This window comes from Centruroides vittatus, unplaced genomic scaffold (assembly GCF_030686945.1).
Source record: "Centruroides vittatus isolate TY-2023 unplaced genomic scaffold, ASM3068694v2 scaffold_149, whole genome shotgun sequence".
NCBI classification, from domain to species: Eukaryota; Metazoa; Arthropoda; class Arachnida; order Scorpiones; family Buthidae; genus Centruroides; species Centruroides vittatus.
The window spans coordinates 3,276,151-3,299,210 of NW_027122681.1; the positions used below are offsets into that span (position 1 = coordinate 3,276,151).

General features: G+C 28.2%; 1 protein-coding gene across 2 annotated transcripts in view; it reads left to right on the forward strand.

Moving 5' to 3' along the window:
* The first annotated feature begins 290 nt into the window (after window positions 1-290).
* Window positions 291-23,060, forward strand: part of egl (Egl_like_exo domain-containing protein) — a 31,446-nt gene continuing 8,676 nt past the window's right edge. The window contains exons 1-3 of one of the 2 annotated variants that reach the window (XM_067284929.1): window positions 291-430; window positions 493-1,739; window positions 14,977-15,057. In XM_067284929.1, coding sequence (XP_067141030.1) covers window positions 573-1,739; window positions 14,977-15,057 — 1,248 coding nt within the window. In that variant the 5' untranslated portion in view covers window positions 291-430; window positions 493-572. Of the gene's footprint in view, window positions 1,740-14,976; window positions 15,058-23,060 lie in introns of both variants that reach the window. The other variant, XM_067284927.1, reaches the window with a different exon arrangement.

Here is a 23,060-nt window from a genome sequence, read left to right on the forward strand (position 1 = left end):
ATACAAAAATTTAAATAAATAATTTCATTTTAATAATTTTAGACTTTATAAATAATATCGAAATAATTTTAAATCGATGTAATAATTTTTTATTATTTATATAATTGCAAAAATATTTCGTTTTTATCCAAATATTTACCGAATTAAATAGTTTTATTTCGTTTATAATAAAATCATTAATAATTAAGACGTTTTTGTAGGTTATTAATCTAATTTTATTCTAGATAAACATTTTATAGCTTAACAGATCATTTCGTCAAATCAATGTCCTTTATTACAGCTTAAATCTTTTCGACGTATCGTTGCTGTTATGTCACGTGATTAGTGCAACAATTCAAGATGGCAGCTGTGTGACGGTTTGATCTGCGGCTTCTTTGCTGCATTGGACTTCATTTCGTGCCAAATCAACATAGGATAATAATTGTACAAGGTCAGAAATGGATAGTAAAGACTATGATCACACTAGAAATCTAACATTAATGTTCTTTTTAGATCGTTTAATCGATAAAGGGCAACCTAGGACATTACACGATTTATCCTGTCAGTTTGGTACTAAAGGATTTACCAAAGAAATGAGACAGATCGCCGGTGGTAGCCAGGCTGGTCTTAAAAAGTTCCTTTCCCAATATCCTTCCCTGTTTACTATAGATGGTGATCAAGTGACTGTAACCTGTTATACTTCATCCAGTAATGACCCGAGTGGGAAGAAGGGGAAGAGAGATTATGCCTTAGAAGCAGTTGAATACTTTACTAATAAGTTAGAACAATACGGTAATGCTGAAGTGCCAATAAAAAGTTTACTTGGTCATAGATCTCAAGCTACGCCAGAAATAAGACACATTTCGGGCCAGCACGTGAAGGAATTCAAAGATTTCTTACTCAGATTTCCGGATGTGTTTGTCGTAAAAGATGATTACGTTGTCCTGAAAAATGTACTCGATAACCTAGACGGCGAAGAAAAAGTTAACATTACTAAAGTACCTGAAGAAGAACCGTTGGATCCACAGTTAACGAATGAACTAATGACATTTTTTGAGAATGTTATAAGAATGAGAGGACCTTTACCTGTTGGTCAGTTATTTGCTCATTTGAGTGCAAGGTATCCGAAGGAAATGTGGTCCATTATGGTAAAAAATTCTCAAGATCTAATTGCATTCTTGAAGATGAATTCTCAGATATTTCATGTACAGTCGAACGTCGTATCTTTAACTCCGGAACGACAACAGGCGCTGATGGTGTCGTCGAATAATAAGACTAATGTAATGTCGACCGCTCCCACGACCGCTTCCTCTTCGGCTCAATCTTCCCCCTCTAGTGGCAGCGGTCGTTACTCCGATAAATCGCAGACGTTTCAGCAGAGGTTAAAAACCCAAATTATGAAAGCTGTAGCTGATAATTCGGCTTTAGATTATAAAGAAAGAATGTCTTTTGGGCCGACTAGCCATTGCTTTAGAGAAACTTCCAATGACAATTTATTTGCGAAAGTAATGAAAACTGTTAAAATTATTACAAAAGTTAAAGAATGTAGCACTGTTGTAAAACAGCTGATGTCTTCGCCTGAATATTCCGTGATTTCTCTAGACGGCGAAGGAGTCAACTTAGGTCCGTCGGGACCCATTACTCTCTTACAAATTGCCACTGAAAATGAAGATATTTTTTTATTCGATCTCCTTTCTTGCCCACAGATGATGGTGGAAGGTAATTTGCGAGATGTTTTAGAATCCAAAACAATTACAAAGGTAAATTCAATTATTTATCTGTGTAAATAAGCAATAATTACTAGAATAATAAAGGCTTTCATTATAAGTGAGAGAAATATGTAAAATATTTATAGTGAATAATAATGGGTGTGTGCAATATGTGAAAAGAATATTTATATCATTTTTTAGAATAAATTTATAATAGTAAGAGTTAAATATAGTGTAGGCTCTACATATAATTTAAGTGTTTGTATTTTGCTTGGTTATAAATATGTTCAGCTTCAATATTGGATATATAATACAAAATCTATTACAGGAACCTTCTGGCAAGATCTTACAATTCCTGTTCAGTTTCTTAAAATTTCAAGAAGCTGAATTTTTTCAAAAATTAAAGAATTGTTTGGAATGAAAATAAAAATTACACAAATATCATTTTTACGTGAAATTAAATTGTTTTACAGATAACAACAATTTTCAATTACTGTTTGTTCAATCGTCACATTTGATTTGTTGGTGCTAAGGTATTTTGGTTAATGTTACTTATGGTTCCAAGATGGCAGCTCGTCTCTGATTCCAGCAAATAGAAGAAGGGAAACAGCAGGGACGCACGTTCTAACCTAACCTAATCTATTCTAATAAATTACCATAACTATTACCAACAAAATTATTACAATAGGTTAGAACATGTATCCCCACTGTTTCCTTGCTGGAATCAGACGAGCTGCCATCTTGGAACCATAGGTAACATTAACTGGTATGGTACTACAATTTTGACTTTTCCCATTTTATATTACATATTTCCATAACATGTTTTGTTTCATGTTAAATATAGGCTATTTATTATTATTTATTTTATAAAAAATAAAGTATATTTAATTAAAAGTGTAATAGTATAATTATCCAATTTTTAAATTATTAATATGAGATAATGGAATTCTTTAAGATAAGTTTTTTGATATTTTTGAGTGCTGAAGTAAGGAATTTTTGTGAATGCTTATCTAGTATATTGGGGTATTTGCTCATCTTGCATAAATCTTAGATTGGTGGTCAACAAGAGCAACCTGCAATGTATTTACTAGACACATTGTTTTTAATTTTGAACAATTAAAAATTAATTGCAATAAATTCAGAAATAAACTTAAAATAATAATATTGAAAATTATTTTGAAATTATCAATATATTCTTTCATTTTTTTTTTTGGTATTGTACTGTGAACTGCATTTTCTCTATAATATTTGTAGAATTGCAATAGTTTTTCCATTTTAATAATTGCATGTCATTTGTATGAATTCTTACTATTACTAATAATGATAATGATAATTATAATTATATAAACCTATTACAAAACTTATTGGTTTTATTTGTTTTTCGTTTTGCTTTATAGCCCTATATACACATGTTTGTACTTTAATTAAGTGCAGTTAACAGAATTATATGAAAAAAAAGGAGAAAATTCAATTGAGATGCAAGAAGCAAAATGAATCATTTGCAAAGTTGAAATAAAATCTTCCATTAATAGATATGTGAATATTAAAATAGTTTGCTTGATTTCATCTTTTTCAATAGAAAAATAAACAGAGATTGATTAGCATCTTCTCTTTCTTGTACAGAATTATAATGATCTTAGTTTGAAAATTTGTTTTGAAAATGGAAATTTAGCAAAATTAAATTGGGTTAATGTTACCTATGGTAGCGAACATGGCGGCTCATCTCTGAAACAGTGGAGATGCACGTTCTAACCTAACCTAACCTAACCTATTCTAATAATTTGGTTGGCAATAATTATGGTAATTTATTAGAATAGGTTAGGTTAGGTTGGAACGTGCGTCCCCACTGTTTCAGAGATGAGTTGCCATGTTCGCTACCATAGGTAACATTAACCTTAAATTGTAAGAATGTATATATAGTATGTATGTATATATATATATATATAAATATTAACTGAAACTGCTCTAGAATTCTTACAAAGTAGTATAGAATCAATTTGAGTTCTGAATTCTGTCATTAATTTCTGTAAACTATCTTTTGCTACCTGCTGATCACAAGCTTGGATAATATCATCTAGTATAGAAACAATCAAATTGACAGATAAACTGAATCTTATTAAGAAGATAGATAATTTTAATTAAACTTTGCAATTTATACATCTAAAATTTACATTTGTATCAGCATGAAAATACTAAATTTATTTTATATATCAAATATTAAAAAATGAAGTATTGCATTATTATTTTTGGAATATTTATTATTTAATATTGTACAACATTTTATATTAATGTATAATATAGCAAGATTTATTATATGCAATTATGTGTCGTTCTAAATATAAATATTTGCGTATAAACAAATTCATTATTTGTATTTAACGTGATAATGTCACATTATAAAATAAAATATTTATTTACGTATAATTTGAGTATAATTTTAAATTATTGTATTTTACTCTAAAATTAAATATACAGTTAAAAAGTAATAAAATGTTTTTAATTTGAAGTAATTAAAATTTCAATGTAGACCGAATATTTATTTCTTGATAAAAAAAATAATTACTCTTTTATTAATTTGCATTTTATTACTCTATAGGCATTTTTTAATTATTTTAAATCAGGTTTCCGAAGTGGTTAATAGGTTAAATAATGCATTTCGGAGGTTAAAAATTAATTGGGGATCGATTTAAAACGGTTTGTTAAAAATTGTTAGTTCGGTAACAGTTCGGGATACTGTAAATTTGCGCACCATAAGTAGATCTTTTCTATAAAAAGGTGTGTGAATTAATACTGGCTCAATAATAATTTAATTTATTATTATTATTATAATTATTGACTGTATTAAAGCAAAAAGAAAAGAGGGGATTGATAATAGTTTGAAGAATCCTTGAAAGGATCAACAGTCAAAAAAGTTTAGGGATTTCTAATTTAATTCACTTTTATGTGAAACTTTCATTACAATTTTAATTATCAGAATAATGTAAACAGTTATTTGGTGACATATAAATTAAAATATAATTTGTTTACTGTTAAATATTTCATATATTATCAGTCACTTTTGAATTTTAGCAAATATTAAAGTGATTACTTATTAAAATATATTTATACTTCCAGCTTAAACGGATAAGAAAAAAATTTAAATGAGTATTGCTAAATATACCATAATGTTAAATTGTTATTTAGTTTATGTTGATATTAATTTTTTAAGAATTTTTAAATAGAACTTCAACCAAATGATTGCCTTAAACAATCGGGCTATAAATCGTTAAGGCAATCGTGGGTTGATTATCTATGTATGTTGGGGTGTTTAGTATACTAATAGAACTTCAATTAATAATTTAAAGTAGTTTAAAGTAGCATTTAATAAATAAAGTATTACAGTTTAAGCATGAAAAATAATGAAACAAATAAAATTATTTAATAGCACACACAAATTATTTTTAATTAGACATATACAAATTAATTGATATTTTTAAATTGTTTTCTTTGTGTTCATGTACAGATATATATATAAAATTCCTTAATTTCAAGAAATAAAGTAAAATAAAATAAAACAAATTGAAATACATTTGAATTTGATCATCAAAGTAGTAGTAATTAAAGTATTATTATTGTTAATAAAAACAAACAAATCGTATTTAAAATATCGACAGATTTGTTTATTTTTGTTATCAGTTTTGTTAAAAATATATTTTAAATAATTTTAAGTGTTTTTTAAATCGTTTACGATTTTTTTTTTAACTACAAATCTATTTCCAGTAGTCTGCAATAATTTATTTATTTTCACTAATTGATAATGTGTTACTTGACATGTTTATTTTTATTTGTCGACGATGAGCATTGCCATGCTTAAAATACTTCGTGAAATTATGCATATTGTATCAAAGTCATTGGGTTAAGAAATTGTTATTGAAAGTTAACTTCATTTATAAGAAACAAAAAAAAATAAATAAATAAAATTTTTGGACCGATTATTTGCAAAATTAATTTATGTTAGTATGTTTAATTTACATCTACGTAATGATAACCGTAGCAGTCATAATTTAGAACAGAAATAGTTTTTATGAAAAATATTTTGACAACATTCAGAAATGTTATTATTATTATAAAAATTTTCAAAAAATTTAATTAAAATTACACAAATACAAATTTTTAAGTGTGACCGATATATTATTTTCATTGCAAAAATGTTTTCATAATAGTTTGTGAGCACTAAGATTGGCTTTTCTTTACCGCTAGAGTTATTATACCACCACAGGACATCAAATTAGACTTAAAAAACACTATTTTATTAACAGAATGCATTTCGGACATGTTTTCATAATGTTCATTCACTTTCAGTTTATACTCGATTATTTTCTAACCAGAAAATATTCATTGTATTGTTCAAAAGCTTCAATCAAATTGTTTCTAAAGATTTACGACTTCTTTATAAACATATGAATTCAGTTTTTTTCTATTGTTGAATTGAGAGAGAGATGTCACGAACTATACAGTATTCATGCACCAGTTCTTCCATTACAGCATATTTGTTATACGCATAACTATACGTTTTTAAATATATTATTAGTTTTTCTTTTAATTTATTTTTTCTGGTATTAAATCAGTAATAGTTTGTCACACACTGATAGCATTTGTTCTTTCTTGTATATTTTACGTAGTTCCGTAAATTAATATATCAATCGTATAGTAAGAATATTCAATATTTTATTCATGTATGTTATTAAATATTGTCAATCAGTTTTACTTGAATGTTTTTTTCACTTACTTTTTAACATTTTAATAGCTTATCATTAATTGTTCGTTATCATTTTTGATGGACGCATCAATTAATTTTTTTGCGAGTTTAGATTGTACATCATTTTTTGTGTGTGTAAATGTTTGAGATCATTCATTAAGGTATTTTCTCATATTATTTTAAACAAAATCTTTAAAACATTTTATAACAATCAAGAGCAACATTTAGATCATAATTAAAAAAAAAATAAAAAAAGATTAACTTTTTGATATATTCTCATTGTTTGAGATTTAAAAATGTATTTTTTTCCCTTTATAATGGAATGACTTTCGAAGATTTGTTAATTTAAATAATAATTTCGTATTCATTATGATTTAATTTTAATGTTTTAATGTATAATGTGACTGATTACGAATACAAAATTTCCTGCATATAAATTAAGTAATACTATTGTGTCGTTGGAAATGAAATGGCTGTTTTTTAAAATTTTGAACTGTCTGGTCTTGCAGTTCAACTTTTTTCCATTTGAACATGGTTTACTGTATGTAATTGGAAGAGTACATGCATAATATTTGAATTTAATAATGTAATCTCATTTATATTGTGAGTTCTACATGTTTAAGAGTACTTTTTTTGATGGCATGGAAAAAAGGAAATTGAATAATTTTCTTTTTTTAGTATTAGCAGGGACGTTGGCTGCATTATATCTCATAATGCAGCCAAAGCAAACCGAAATACCAATTAAACTTTTGATGAAGGTTCTGCGAGTGAGCAGGCCACCAGGTATTGGTTCAAAACATTTCATTCTTGGAATATAAATCTCAAAACTCAAAAGTGAAAAACATCATCAAATCTTAACATCAACTTGACTATCTGGGAAATCACGGAAAGGTTGAACATATTGGACATTATTCAACCATTTCTCGACATGTAAATACGTTAGGAAAAGTCAAGGAGCTCAACAAATGGGTACCACACAAATTCAATGAGAGAGATAAGGAGTATCATTTGGAAGGACACTGTCAACTGGGCGACATCAAGTGGGTGACGGACAACTGGACGACGGACAACTAGGCTATTGATAACTGGGCGACAAAATAAGAGATGATCAATAGACAAAATACAAGGCTTTTTGTTTTTTTTTTGTTTTTATAAAAGCTACCATTCTTTTCTATTGATCTATTACCCAGTAAATTTAAATAATATTTTTTAAGAAACAATGAACTCGTTTCTCAAAGGACAGTTTATATCTACCCCAAAATTAACAAATACTGTATATGTAAAAACAAAGATAACAATTATATAAAAATAAGAATTTGTTACATTACACATTAAATATAATATAAATTAAAAAAGTATAAAAGTTCTTCGAAAAAATTTGTTTTTATGCGCTTTGTTAACCACTTCTGACATAAAATAATTAATGATGCTACAGTACCTTATTTGAAAACATTTCCTTTTCTTAAGTTGGAAATAACTTGTAATTCATACTTTGTTAATCTTAACTATATTTATATTTATATATATATCTTACCAATATTTACAAAAAATAAATAAATAATATCTGCCAACTTGTATACTTGCCAAGTGTGCAAAAATATTTGTTTCTGTTGCCTAGATGACAGTCGCCCATTGTGAATTGCCCAGTTGTCACGTACCCTCATTTGGAGGTCTGCAGTTCTTTAATTATTTGTCACAAAAATGAAAGTATTCAAATGAAATTCTTACCCACACACCTTATTCTTCAGACTTTTTGCCTACAGACTATCACTTTTTTTTTATACATTTGGACAGTTTTTTGGCAAGGAAAGTCTTCAAGGAAGAGGGGACAATAAAAGGTATCTTTAATGACTTTTTGGCCTCTCGTTCTCGTGATTTCTATGAAATTGGCATTAATGCATTTCTATTGCATTGGGAAAAGTGTATTAATGTGATGGAGACAATTTCAATTGAATATGTCAGTTTTAAATTAAATTAATAAATGTTCAAAGTCAGAAGTAAAAAATGGCCATTTTATTTCATTTTACATGGGAGACGTCTTTCTGAATCGACAACTATGATCTGCATGGTAGTATTAAATAGAAATTATATATTGTTTTGGAATTTATAAGTCCATTAAAATACAGTTTTTAAGATAATAATTTCTATTCTGTATTAAATAGATAAAGGAATGATTTTCTAATTGAAAGAAAGCAATATATCAGGCAATTTTAAATGGTAAAAATCTTAGCATCATAATTGTTATACTCAACTCATTTTTTTTATATATGAAATTATTTACAACATAATGTGTAAGGAATAATACTACATTAAATGACAGATTCTGTACAGTAATCATAATATAATTTCTAATTATTAATTTATAGAGTGTAATTTATATATGCATCTAATTTATATGTATATATGTATTAATTGGATATTCATTGTATATTTGAATATTATATAGAATCTGTTATTTACTATAGTAATTGTGTTATTAATTACATTGAATAATATTACACAATATATAGTAATAATATGTAACATAATAACTTTAATTAGGATTTTTTAGCTGGCTCAGTTTATTTATGATTAGAAAAAATTGTCACTACAGATAGTCAATTAGCCTATTTAAATGACTTAATTAGTTAAAATTTGTGGTCAAAGTTATTATGTGTAATTTGATTACCTATGACTTTTTTTTAATACAATATTATACCTTTATCACAATCTGATGAAGTAAAAACAACTATATTCTGATATAAATATGATTTTTTTGCAAATTAAGATAAGATTCTTAGAATTAGATATAAAAACCAAGGAGTACCAACACTTTTTATATGTTTTCAGGATAATACAAATTAACAGAACGCATACATATATGCCTGCAAACACATATGATTGTCATGGACGTAGCCAGGAAGGGGCATGGATGGGCACGCTCCACCTCCCAGTTAACCTGGTGCCCCTCCCCAGAAAATTACAGCCTCTACTAGGCCCCCCATAACAAAACCCTGGCTATGCCAATGATGATTGTCAATTATCCTAAAACATACATATACACAAGGGATAATTATATTCAGTTAGTATATAAAAATATAAATAAATAAAAAAAACACTAACGAAAATTAAACTTGTTCAACATTCTAAGAATAAAGATAAATTGTAAACTGTATGTAATTGAAATATATTTTTATAAAATAAAATAATTAAAAGTGCAAGCAAATGGTTAACATTTTCATATCTTTTAATTAGGAATTAAAATATACAAGAAAATGTGTTAAGTGTCTATTTATACTTTGATAAATTTTTAATGGTTTTCAGTTGTGTTTCCATTTTCTAGAAGTTATCTCAATGTAATTTATGGAATTTCTATTAATAATATAGGAGAGAAATTATATTGATATTAGAACACATTAACTGGATAGAGGATCTCTATCGTAATAATGACAGATGATAAATTTCTTGGAAGAGAGGTTTTGAGCACATAGACAATAGAAAAACTATTGATTGGCCTATATTATTAATTACCACTTTAATATTAGTGGTTCTATTGTAGAACAAAAGTTTATTACACTCATTCTACAGTAGGAAAAGCATTATAAACATTTTTTTTTGCAATAGTTAATAATGATTTAGAGTTTACCTTAACAGTTATTCACCTTTATCTTTGAATCGTTGTCTGAAAGATTATACAAAAACAGAATATTAGTTTTATAATAATTTCACGTAATAAAATTTTTTTTATATGAAGAAAATTGTTGACAAGAAGGTTGCCAAATAGATTATATTACTTTATCTGTAAATGATGAATAATTTTTATTGTTTTTATAACAGTTCGTGTGTGAAAAAGTAATCATAATAAATAATTTAAACTGATTTTGTAATATGTTGCATCATGCAAATTTATAATTTGTTATTTAGAATATTTATGAAAAAGCTTTTGCAGTTTTTTGATAAAATAATTTAACTGTATTCATTTTGAATACTAAAAATTTTCTGTTTTATCTGTAAAGTAACACTAAAGAGCAAATTTCTTTGTTTATAAATGCCACATTGAGTGATTTAAATGTAGGCCTATTATTTTTTCTATTTTTTAGACAGATCTTGTAAGATATATTTGTTTATTATTTGAATATGAATAGAAACCAAATTTTTGTTTGATTTAAAAAGTTGCAAAAGTTTAAATATAGTATTTAAGTGTTTAAATATTACAGTTTCGTTTTCAAATTAATTTGAAATCTCATTTATAATCCTGTTTTTAACAACATAAATATGCTTTTATAATCATATATAATATGATTATGCTAGTAGGACGGAGAATTCACCGAGTTTGGCTTTATAAATAACATCGAACTCGGTGAATTCTCCGTCCTACTATACAATATTTGATGTGAGTATTAATCTATAGCGGGGGTGGCCAACTTTTGTGTACATATGATCTACTTTTTATCTTAAAAATGTGTTGCAATCAACTTGTCTAAGTGGGGAGGGGAGGTGTGAAATACATACTGTTTATACACTGTTTCAGTACGAGGTGCACTGCTTATGAGTTGAGTCATAACTGCATGCATACTGTTGCATTTGGTTACAAATATAATACATTAAGTCAAGACATCGCAAGCGATTGACCAAAATTGGCTTGGTGATCGACTTGTTGGCCGCCCCTGATCTATAGTGTACTATGATTATGCTTTTGATTAAAATGGCTAACAATAATTTACATATTAAAATACAGTGAAGAAACTAAATCCATCTTCATTTCTATTTTTAATGATTATGCTGTTATGAATGATTATAATAGTTACGCCTCATTTTTCAGGTAACAAATAATGAATGAAAGTTTCAAATTGCATATCACTTTCAGAGAATTTATAAAGTGAGGAGGAAAGGACATCATCATCTTTCACATATCTGGTGTAGAACATACTACTAAAGAATATTCATCTAATAAAAAAGAAAATAATTATATTAAATACAATGGAATACAGTAATATGTTATTCCAATTTAATATGTCATAACATTATCTTAAGAGTAACATTGTTTATATATACTTTTGCTTAGATACAAATTTTCTTTACACTATAACCAATAGAACTTCATGTTTTACAAAGGTATCAAGAAGACAAATAAACACCAATGAAACCAGATAATAAAAGTTAACAACACACCCAACAGCAATTGACCTGTTCACTTGCGGCTGTTGGGTGTGTTGTATCAAGAAGTATAATTGAATGACTTTATCTACCAGTAGATTATTAGAAAATATATTGTTCTGAATCTGTTTAACTTATAGAATTCTTGCAACGTGTTTTATCTTGGAAATGTGGAATATTTGAATTATTTGTTCTTGATTGTTGCTTTGATTTTCTTCTGATGTTGGATTCATTGATGTGAAGCTCCAAGCACGTCAACAAATACACCCAACTTGAAATTTTTTCCATTATGGATAGACTAGATATATATATAGTAAAATCAATTGGATGGTAAGGGATGAGTTCCAACATATTTAATCAGATTATACGTGAAAAACTTCCGAGATTTTCATCTCAATTCGAACGTGTGTCTGTCAGACTGGTTATTTTTATATTTTATATTAAGCGGATATTTTTAATATTCCTCAGCTGACCACCATCTAGTTGACCATTTTTGGATTAGGATAGACCTATTGTTTATGCAGATAAACATTTTAACATCACTGCTAATGAATTCATTGATGTGTGAACTTTTTATTTCTGCATGAATATTAAATCGGTCTTAAAAAACGTTTTGCTTAAAATGCCAAATCTTACCATAGATTTTACCGAATAATAATTTTTTGTCAAATACAAAGTCATGAATTCGTATCAATTGTTTTCAGTGATTATTTCAAATATGATCTCAATGGTAAAAAGTTTTCATATAATAAGGCTAATTATATTCTGAATTTATTTCAAATTAAATTTTAATTTTAAACTAATTTTAGGTTTAAATATATAGAATTTAATAGGCAAATAGAAATGCTACTGTAATGTTTTAATGTCTTATAAGAAGTCCTTGGAACTGATGTGTTTCAGATTTTAGAGTGAGAGAAATTAATTTTACTAATGATCATACCGAGAGCAATATATAAATATCAATAAAACCTTTCTTTTCTTCATATCAGTGTAAGTTATTGGGATATTGCAAACTCTGGATATTTTAACAGTAAAATGAGTTCAAAATCGTAAAAAGTAAAAAATATAAGAGTAAAAAAAGTGCATTTGACTGGTAGCAATATTCATTCACAAATGATACTTCAAACCTGTGTCGAATTGCATTTAATACAAAAAAAAATTCAGTTTTTGAAACTTTTCCGATAAAGGATCATTGACCTGTACAGAATGTCTATTTGTTAGTAGTTTCTATTTAGTTTGTATTTTAATTTTTGTCATATTTATAATATAGCAAATTTATTATTATTATTATTATTATAAATATTGAAATCGTGTGGTAATTGTAGAAATTTCTTTAATTTTAAATTAGCACTGATTTAATTTTCCTTTTAAATAAATCTTTCCGTACGTTATTGAATTTGTCTGTATTTAGTTTGAGCTCATATAATATTAAATATTGTAGTTTTGTTGTTATTAATTATTTAAATTTCGTCAATAATTCTGTCATAAGTCAACTAAAAGAGTAATAATTTTATGAAACTGAAAAATGAGAAACAAGAAAGTTGAAAATCAGTTATTTTTTTAAAATATATGTTTAATATTTTGTTTAAAAAATTATCATTAACAATTACCAGTTTTCTGATGATGATAAAAATAAATTCTTGATAGTAATAAGAAGTAAACTCACCGTGTACGGCGTTACAAAATATTTTTCTTTTGAGCGCTTTCAATGAATGTATTTCCGTCGTTTTCGGGCGAATAAGAGCATTTTTATATCGAACGTTCACGTTCGAAACAGAGAAGAACACACATGAATTTAAATAAAACGACGCCGTACACAGTGAGTTTACTTCTTATTACTATCATTACTTGGCGTGAATAGCATACCAGACTATATATAAATTCTTGAACTAATTTTATTGAAAGTTAAACTATAATTATTCCATAAATGGTTTTTAAAACAATACTAATTAAGATAATATAGTTTGACTTCTAACTAGTTATAATTTTATCCGAAAGTAGATATGTGTTATGTTGTTATTCATATTAGCATTAAGTTTATACATGTTAATTTTTTTAAAATGGGATATTTATATATAAATTTTGCATTATGCATTCTAATAATTTTATTGGCTATATTATCATATAAATTACATATATTTATTTAGTTATCTTTATACTTTAACATTTTAGCTGTTGATGGTAATGTTTGTTGTTGTACACACAAGTTTTTTATTAATTCGTCAAATGTGTAAAACAGTAATTAATAATTTCCAAAACATGTATTTAATATCATTAAAAGTTATCTTTTTCTTTAATAAATAATCTACCCCACTCCACTTAAGTGATATGAACTGATATCAATTTTCTAAATAGATTTCTCTCGTATAATTTAGATCGGCATCCGACGAACAAATAATATAATCTGCGATATCTTTATACATTTGAATATTTTATTCTAAAAATAATGTTGTGATAAAATTTAAATTTTAAGTCTTCTAGCCAAAATAACACGTTTCTAAAATTAGTGTTTCGACTGTACATATCGTTAATTCCCATAACTTGATGATATCTGCCAACAAGTATTAGCTTCATTCGTCTTATCTGTAACGTGTTATCAATACGTTCAGTGGCTCGATTGATAAGAAATCCATATCGTCAATAAAGCATCTTTAATAGTAATTAGGACATTTGATTTTGAGAAATCAAAATTTGCTAAAAGTTTAAAACGATTTATTTATTTTAAATTTAAGAATGAAAGTTTTATTTCTTATATTACACTTTGTTTATTAACATTTTCTTTCAAGCATAATAAATATTCAGTTTTTATCTTCAGTGTTACTCAACTAAATATGATTTGTTTACAAATTTTAATGTTTAATTTATCAGACGATAATCTATTTTATTCTACATCTTAAATAACATAAATTAAAATCTGATAGATCTTCTAATGTAAACACGATACCAAGATACCAACGTTTACCTAACAAGATAATAGTCAATAAATAATAAACGTATTTAAAAATATTAAAGTTAAAAAGAATTTGTTTGTGAAAACGAATTATTTCGTAGTCTTTTACGATTCCATTTTCCTTCCTATCGTTAAACTTGATAGTCAAGGTTGTATTTAAAATAACTTGTTTCACATTATGTCTGCATTTTTTAAATATCTAGCTTGTTAAACATAATATTTAAGGAAGTTATTTGATCAGAATTTTAAAAAAGGTAAAATTATTTGTTATTTATTGATAAGATGAAATTCTTGAATTTTATAAAAAATATAATAATAAATTTATTTAGGTATTTAGTTAATCAATTATTCGAAGAGAGAATATTTAAAAAATTCTTGATATTTTTAAATTGGTGTTAATTAAATTCAATATTAATCAACTTCACGAACAGAATAATTTAAATATGCTTTTTTTGTTTTTCCAGGTTGCTCACGATTGTCGGAACGATAGTGGAGCACTTTATTTTCAATTTGAAATAAAATTAGAAAATGTTTTTGATACACAGGTAAGACTGCATGTATATATATATATATATATATATATATATATATATATATATATAGTGTTATAGTAACTTGTTTGACTGCTACAACACCCTTGATATTGACATTGCAAATTATGAGTGCTCTCCTATTTGTCAGCATGTGACAAGTATTAATTAACTTATTCAGTGGAAATGAAATTGATATTCATATTTATCGTAATTTTTAGGTGATTATAGGATTATATTTTTTTATATTATATGCTTTGTATTAACAGTTTTATTTTATTTAAAACTGTTATCAGTACAGAATTATATTCTTATTTTAAGTACTGTATATTATAAAATTTAAAGTTCTATTTAATTTTTATATTGTATTATTTTAACGTAAAAAAAATATTAACTTAAACTATCTTTTATAAATTTGATAGTAGAATTTTCAAATATGAAGATTGTTATATTTGATTTTATATGATAATCTTGGAAATATTTAATAACATAATATTCATTTAAGAAAGAAAAGTAAATACCAAACTTTAAAATACTCATTTTATTTATAATTATTGTTTAAAATAAAAAATATCTATTGCTATAAAATATATACAATAGTTAATATTTCAGAAATTTTAAAACAGGGTCTGAAAGCTTGATATTGCTAATCAGACAGATTGAAGGAAGTACGTGTCAGACAGTAAATAATTAAATATTTATTATATTAACCAGTTATAGGTAAATAACCAAATACAATATGCATTCATTAAATGCATTAACAAATTACAGAAATAATTATTTTAAGCAATGTATTTACAAAATTTATTGAAATTAAAATAATGTATATATAATGTTTTATCTGTACTCATGTCCAAACATAACATAATCATCTAGTTCATACATCGGAGTCTAGGTACAGTTTACGGAATGGTCCTTGTCAGATTAGAATCATGAGAGAGCAGAAAATCTGATACAGTCCCATAAAATCGTGGAAAGACTTGTTTGAAGTTGGTGGCATTATAGAATAGATAGCACTATGTTTTAAGGACAGCACTGAGCTATATGCAAGAGATGCCATTATTCAAGGAAGTATAGAGACAAAGAAATCTCAAGTGAGACTTTTCTGAGAAGCAGTGGTTGCAGATTTAATTTTCGTGGATGACAATGCCTATATATATATATATATATATATGGCAGTATTTGTCAATGACTTTATTGACAATGAAGTTATTTGCTCATGGAATGGCTGCAACCTATCTGAGTCTCATAGAATGTGTGGGATTCTCAAGTTGTAGAGTTGCATCTTGTTGGTCTTCACCAAGAACATTCCAGACACTTTAAGATGCAACTTAATATGGAAGAAAAATGATATCTTTTTGAACATCCACTGGACATGATAATTGTTCTTTAAAAGGAAAGAAAGTAATAACTTACTATAACTTAAAATAGATATTTAACAAAGTGCTAAACTAGTGATGACAAACCTGTGACTGACATGACAATTTCAAGGTATCAACATTGAATGTACAGAATATATTAGGTTTTTTATAAATTATAAAAAAAAGAAAATGAACTATTTTTATTTTAGTAATGGCAATGTCATCACAGGATGTTTTAACCAATTTGCATTATTGCAGAGGTGTAACCTCTATAAAAGATCATCTTTGGTGATTGCGAAGACTGATATCTGAAGACATTTTGTAATTTACTAAATAAAAATGTAAATACTATCAGCTAGCTTGAAATGAAAAAAAGAAAAATTTGATAGATTTTAAAACTTTCAAATACATTTGCAAATATATATTTATATTTAAAGAATAAAATACATTTGTATATATATATATATACAAACATATTTTATTCTTTATATTTCTGAACCAACTGTGTCCAACTGAAAATCACTAAAATCATTAATAGTTCAATCATATCAAAATATATTCACACTTCTATAGTTTTCTGCACATCTAGATATTATGAGGTTTAATTTGAGACTTCATTTGTTCAAGTTGATTAAAGGAAAGTGTGTGAACTAAGTGACTTTGTTTGTAAAGTCACTTGGTTCTCACACTTCAGGGTGAGCCGAAAATCCCTAAACTCGGATTGTAATATTTTTTTTATGATGGTAATGTTGACGTGCTATGAATTTCTAAAATCATTATTTTACTCACATCTTTGAGAACATGTAAAGACAATAACAATGCCCTAAGCATTTAAATTAACTCTGCAAAGGGCAAATTCCAAAACATGTCAGATATCTCTCCTTACACAGACATGCTGATGTCCTGACCTGCACCAGTTTTCTATTGGCTCTCCAATGTCATAATGCAGCAATACAGGCTATCCACATGCACAAGCATGTCTTTTTTACAAATATAATGTGTTTTCTTTTTGGAGACATAGTTTGAAACTAAATGTTAAGTTCAATATTCAATTTAACAAAATTGTGACACGTGTGTTTATGTTACGTAGTGTTGATGTACAGTCCACAGCTCTGTCACACGTGTCAGGTGTGTTGTGTAACTATAGACTTGAGAATGCGGGGAGAGATTGTCCTGCCTAGAGAGGGAAAAATTGTGCTTTCCCTTTAGTGTGGCCAGGCAGTGCTGACCGGAGTGTGTAGCAGTGCTGACCAGAGAGTGTGGCTGTGTGGCTGGCAAAGAACCAGTGTTGTGCCTTTATTAATTAATTGTCGGGTGCCTGAGTGTTACTCGCTTGTGGAGTGCCAGAGTGTTACTCACTAGTGTTGAAAATAAATTACAAATGGATTTGTTGTTGTGTTATAAATAATTTGTGTACTGTGTTTAGAACGTGTAAACAGCAACATGTTAAAACATTTTACACCAATTTGGTGTAAAATGTTTTAACATGTATGCACAATTCAGAGAGAGTTTTTGTTGTAAATTCAGGTGGTTAGTAAGCAAGTCCACAATAAATGGAATAATCTAAAGGAATACTTGTACAGGGATAATCCTAGAGATCTGTGGTTCTTAAAAGGAAACATTGGTGCTACCATCAATAAAATTTCTCCAGTCATAGTAAGATGCATGGTTAGAAACACATGTTGCTGCAAGCATTTGTGCTTGCATGAACATGGCAGATACTTTAACATCTGTGATAGTGTTTTCAAAGCTTAAGGAATCAGGAAACATAGCTATGATATGTAAACTTTTTTTATTTGCATTAAAAAACCCATCAGAATTTTTTGAAATCAGATTTTGGTACTTTTGGCTCATCCTGTTTTTGGACTTGAGTGTATGAGGGTAAGTCAATATATGTAAAAAAAATGGGATAGAAAAAAGACTGTGAGTACTTGACTTAATTTTTTTTTTTTTATGTAATTTCCACACACATTAAGACACTTATCCAAGTGCTTCAAAGCTGTCAGCAAAGATTTTTTTGGCTGCTTCTGCAATCAACAAATCATCTTGTTGGCAAAGGCATCATGATCTTTGAAATAGCAACCCATCTGTGTGATTTCTCAGAGACCCAAAAGATGGAAATCAAGGGGTCTGACTTATAAGTCGAGGCTTTAAAGTAGCTGTTTTAAGTGTTTTTAACCAAAAGTTTTCAACAGATCCTGCATTGGTCGGCCATATGAGGGCGGGCATTATTATCCCGGAGAATCACTGTTTTTGGAAAATGGATAACTCCAGTTTCTACAAAATGGCATTGACTGTTTTTCATTTTGAGGCTAGATTTCTGCCAGTATGATAGCCTGTGATTTTCAAAAAAGGTTAACATAACTTTGTATGCTAATGGCATCTTAGACTTTTTGTGGATAAGGAAGAGAGATGTTTCTATTCCATGCATCCATACTTCAATTCAGGTTGAAAGTGGTGTATCCATAGCTCATCCTAAAACAATTTGTTTGATGAAGTCCTTTCCTTCTTTATGATACTACATGTGGTCCTGCATGTATAAGCTCAATCTGTTCATTTTGTGTTCAACAGACAACTGGCATATGATCTATTGTGCATAGACTTTATGGATTTTATAGCTGCTCATGCACAATGTAGGCAGTTTCATGAGAATAAACCACACTACTAGCTATGTTGTTCATCAATACATATCAGTCAGCATGAATTATCTCCTCCACATGCTATATTGGTCTCAGTTGCAACTTCCATGGGATGACCTTGATGTTCCTTGTCTGTGATTCTCATTCATCCATTATTGAATGCTGAATCCAATTATATATTGCTTTTCTTGGCATACATTCTTCAATGTACACTTCAACTATTTTTTTATGCACTTCCTTTGTGATCAGTCCTTTGGCCCACAGAAAAAACACAACTGCTTGATACTGTTCTTATGTACACTGATATAACACACTTGCCATATTAGAACTGGCTGCAGTTACTGTAAGTAACCATGGCATGCAGAGATATAGTATTGATTCTAATTTCTCATCAATGGGTGCTACTATTTACCACATTGTATTTTAAGTGGTTTTCAGTGGGAGTGGATTTGACATGTATCTGTTGATCTGTCTTTGAATATTATGATGATAGCTTGAAAATATACAGCAGTTTGGTAGAGCAGTCAACCAATGTGCCATTCTTGAAATAATATTTATTATTTGATGGTAATTTTATAATGAAATAAAATGATAAATATATATTACAAATATATTCTTAAATACCGCAAACTCATTAATCATATTTTTGTAAAAATATGTTTATAAATCTATTATTTTGCATTATAATTGTTTATTACTTTTATAGTAATATATATATATATATATATATTTTTGGAGTAAATATAGTAATATATATTACTCCTCCAAAAAATTATATAAATTATATTTCTCAATGGCATAGAAGATTTAATCTTGGAGAGCCGAGTTGAACAGATAAAAAAAAAATTTTTAATGCAAACTCAATAAAATTTCCACTTTATGTGACCACTAATTCATAAGTAACATAGAAATAGAACATGCGACACAATATGAATAAAAAATGAATTTTAATTAAGAAAAGTTTTTGGATAATTTACTAGTGTTTCTTTTCCTTTTACTTTGGGGGTATTGGGCCCCTTGGCCCATTACCTGCATAACAAATTGAAGAATCAGATAGAAGTATTGATGAGAATATCGTCTATAACTGCAAAACATCTGAATCTCAAATATCCTTTCATTTTTAAACAAAATCAAGCATATTCAAGAATCACAAATTATAAAGAAATAATTTAAAATGCAATATTTTTTTAATAATCTGCCTTAATATTTTTTTTTGTAAAATTTATCAAAAAGAATTAGGATCAGGAGTCATGGCAGTGACTCCCAGCCAAGTAAAAAAGTCACTGACTGACAACATATACAGGAATTAGAGTTGCTGATTTTCGGGGGTTGATTTCTCTGCTCCCCAAACACCTATAGTAATTCCAAACATCCCATTCGATAGAAAATTGTTTTCTTAGATAGTGTTCAAAATTTGAAGATTTTCTATAAAACAGTTGCTGAAATATAAGCAATTGAAATGTGCAAAAATTGCCAAAAAAAAAGCTGTATTTTCTTTTCCTTTTTCTTCATCAGGCACTGCAGATGCTAGAGAAAAACTACTGGGTCTAGAAAGCTTAAATTTAAAACTTAAGCCTTTCTTGTTATCAGTGAGGTGCTTGTGAAACTTTGATAGATAGGTCAAAGTTCACAGTTGTTTCCCATAGATCTAACAGATCTAATAGATCATAGATAATTTTATGTTTATAAGGATAAAATTGCATGAAAACAAATGAATTTTATTCAAAATGTTACTCAGAATTACAAAAACTCAAATTTATGCCAGTTAAAACTTTTTATATTGATTTTTCTAAATTGGGTATCGAAAGTGTCCGTTGGTAGTGTGTTATATATATATATAACACATATTTAACATATACAGTGGTGCCTCATATAACGTACTTAATCCGTTCCAAGTGCACGTCCGTTAAGTGAAACGTCCGTTATACGAAACGCATTTTCCCATAGAAATACATGTTAAAACAACTAATTCGTTCCGCAGCATAAAATAACTGTGCTGTATCATAAAAAAATGAACTTGGGGCGCGTTCTTTTATTCCTCCGCGTAACTCTGCGTGAGCGACATCCGTTTAAAAATTCCTGAGGAACGCGTTCCTAAATTCCAGTGGGAGTGCGCGCCGTCTAACGGCAAAAACAGCCGCTTGTAGCAGTAATTTACTGTGGAAAGCAACTTGGCGTCCTCCATGGCTCAGATAGTTTCGTTTCCGGATCCATTATGTGGTTTTATGAATGAAAATTTAGAAATTGTGAAAGCGCGAGTTAGCGCACGCGGTGATGTAACTGTCTTTACGAATTTTTTTTCTAGGCTATTTTGAATGCTCTTTCAACAAATAATCCATTTTATAGTTAAATTTTACAATTGGGACTCTTCTTTTGCCTTTTAAAGCTCATATTTTAGAATTATAGATTCCTCCATCACGATACTATCAATAGCGCGGGCGCCGCCTTCTTTCTTTCTTTCACTGTCGTTCCCAAATGCCTACAAACAGCAGCGCACTCCCGTAACAATGGAGAAGCAGAGCGACTGCGATTAAAGAACGCACCCATGGAGCAGTGACCAATTATGCCAGAAAGTCCGTTGTTCGCAGCCAGTCCGTTGCTCGAGTCACGTAATGGCCAAAGAGAAAGTCCGTTGTTCGCAGCGTCCGTTATTCGAGGCGTACGTTATACGAGGCACCACTGTATATAACACATAATTTAACATTTATATATATATATATATATATAATGTTAAATTATTTTTTATTGGAATATCTTAAAATTATTATTTTCAATTGATTTATCATTATCAGGGAAATGTTAGAATTATGAAATTATTTGAATTACAGTAATGCTGATTATTTGAAATAATTAGGGCAGGATAATTTCAGATAATCAAACACATTAGTAGGGAAAGAAGAAAAAGATAAATATCTTAAGATTAAATGTTAATTTCAACTTTAGAAAAATACAATACTAAAAAAGGTTAAGGCATTCAAATTGTCTAATTATTAAACACAAGCACTAGTCTCATTGCAATTTGACATACTGATGAAACTTTGAATTTGAAGGAAAAATCCTCAATAATAAAATTATTAATAATAAAGTTCAGTTCACAGATGAAAATAATCTATTACAATTTTTTTTTGATTTTGAAAGAAGTTATTTATTTGCTTTGTTTGACACCAGTGTAGATAATGAAATAACTCCATAATACAAATAAACATCAAACTAAACCCAATATCTTAAGCCAATAAACCAACCTCTGCCGTAAATAATCGGGCTAAATCGAGTTTAGTTTGATGTTTATTTGTATATACAGTAGAGAGTCGTTAATCTGAACCCCAGTAATCGGAATCGCCGGTAATCGGAACGATTTTCAGTCGGATTGTGTCGTGCTGAATCGAACATTTTTGATACTAGATTTACTTCTAAAGTATAATTTTCATGTTTTTATATTCTTCAATATATTTATTTTGTTTGTACAAAATGAAGAAATAATTTTTAACGATACGTTAGCCTCAATTATTATTATAAAAATTTTCGTTAGGCTTAAAATCGACAAAAATTCAACACAAAGCGACACGCAACAGAGAAAACTTTGAACATCAGACAGGTTAATATATTTTTTCGTACATAATTGGTAATCTGAACAAATCACTAATCTGAACAACCCCAGTCCCCAATTGATTCCGATTAACGACTCTCTACTGTATATATATCTTGCAAGGGTTGCAATGGCCGACTGAGTGCCTTGAGTGAATGTATCTGGTTGTGGGCATGGTGGTGTCCTCGGTTGGCACTAATAGCCATCGATGGTTATGTCTTAGTCTTATATATGCTGGAAGAGGAGATCAGACTGAAGGTCCGGGTAGTGTAACTGGCAATGTGTCCGCATGGTAAGCGGGAGTTGCAGGTTCAAGTCTCGCTTTGGACCAATTCTTTTCTTCCAGTTTAATCTAAATTATTTTAAAATATTATAATCATTAATTTTAATAAGAGATGGCACCTAACGCCTACCTCTAGTGCCAAATTAATT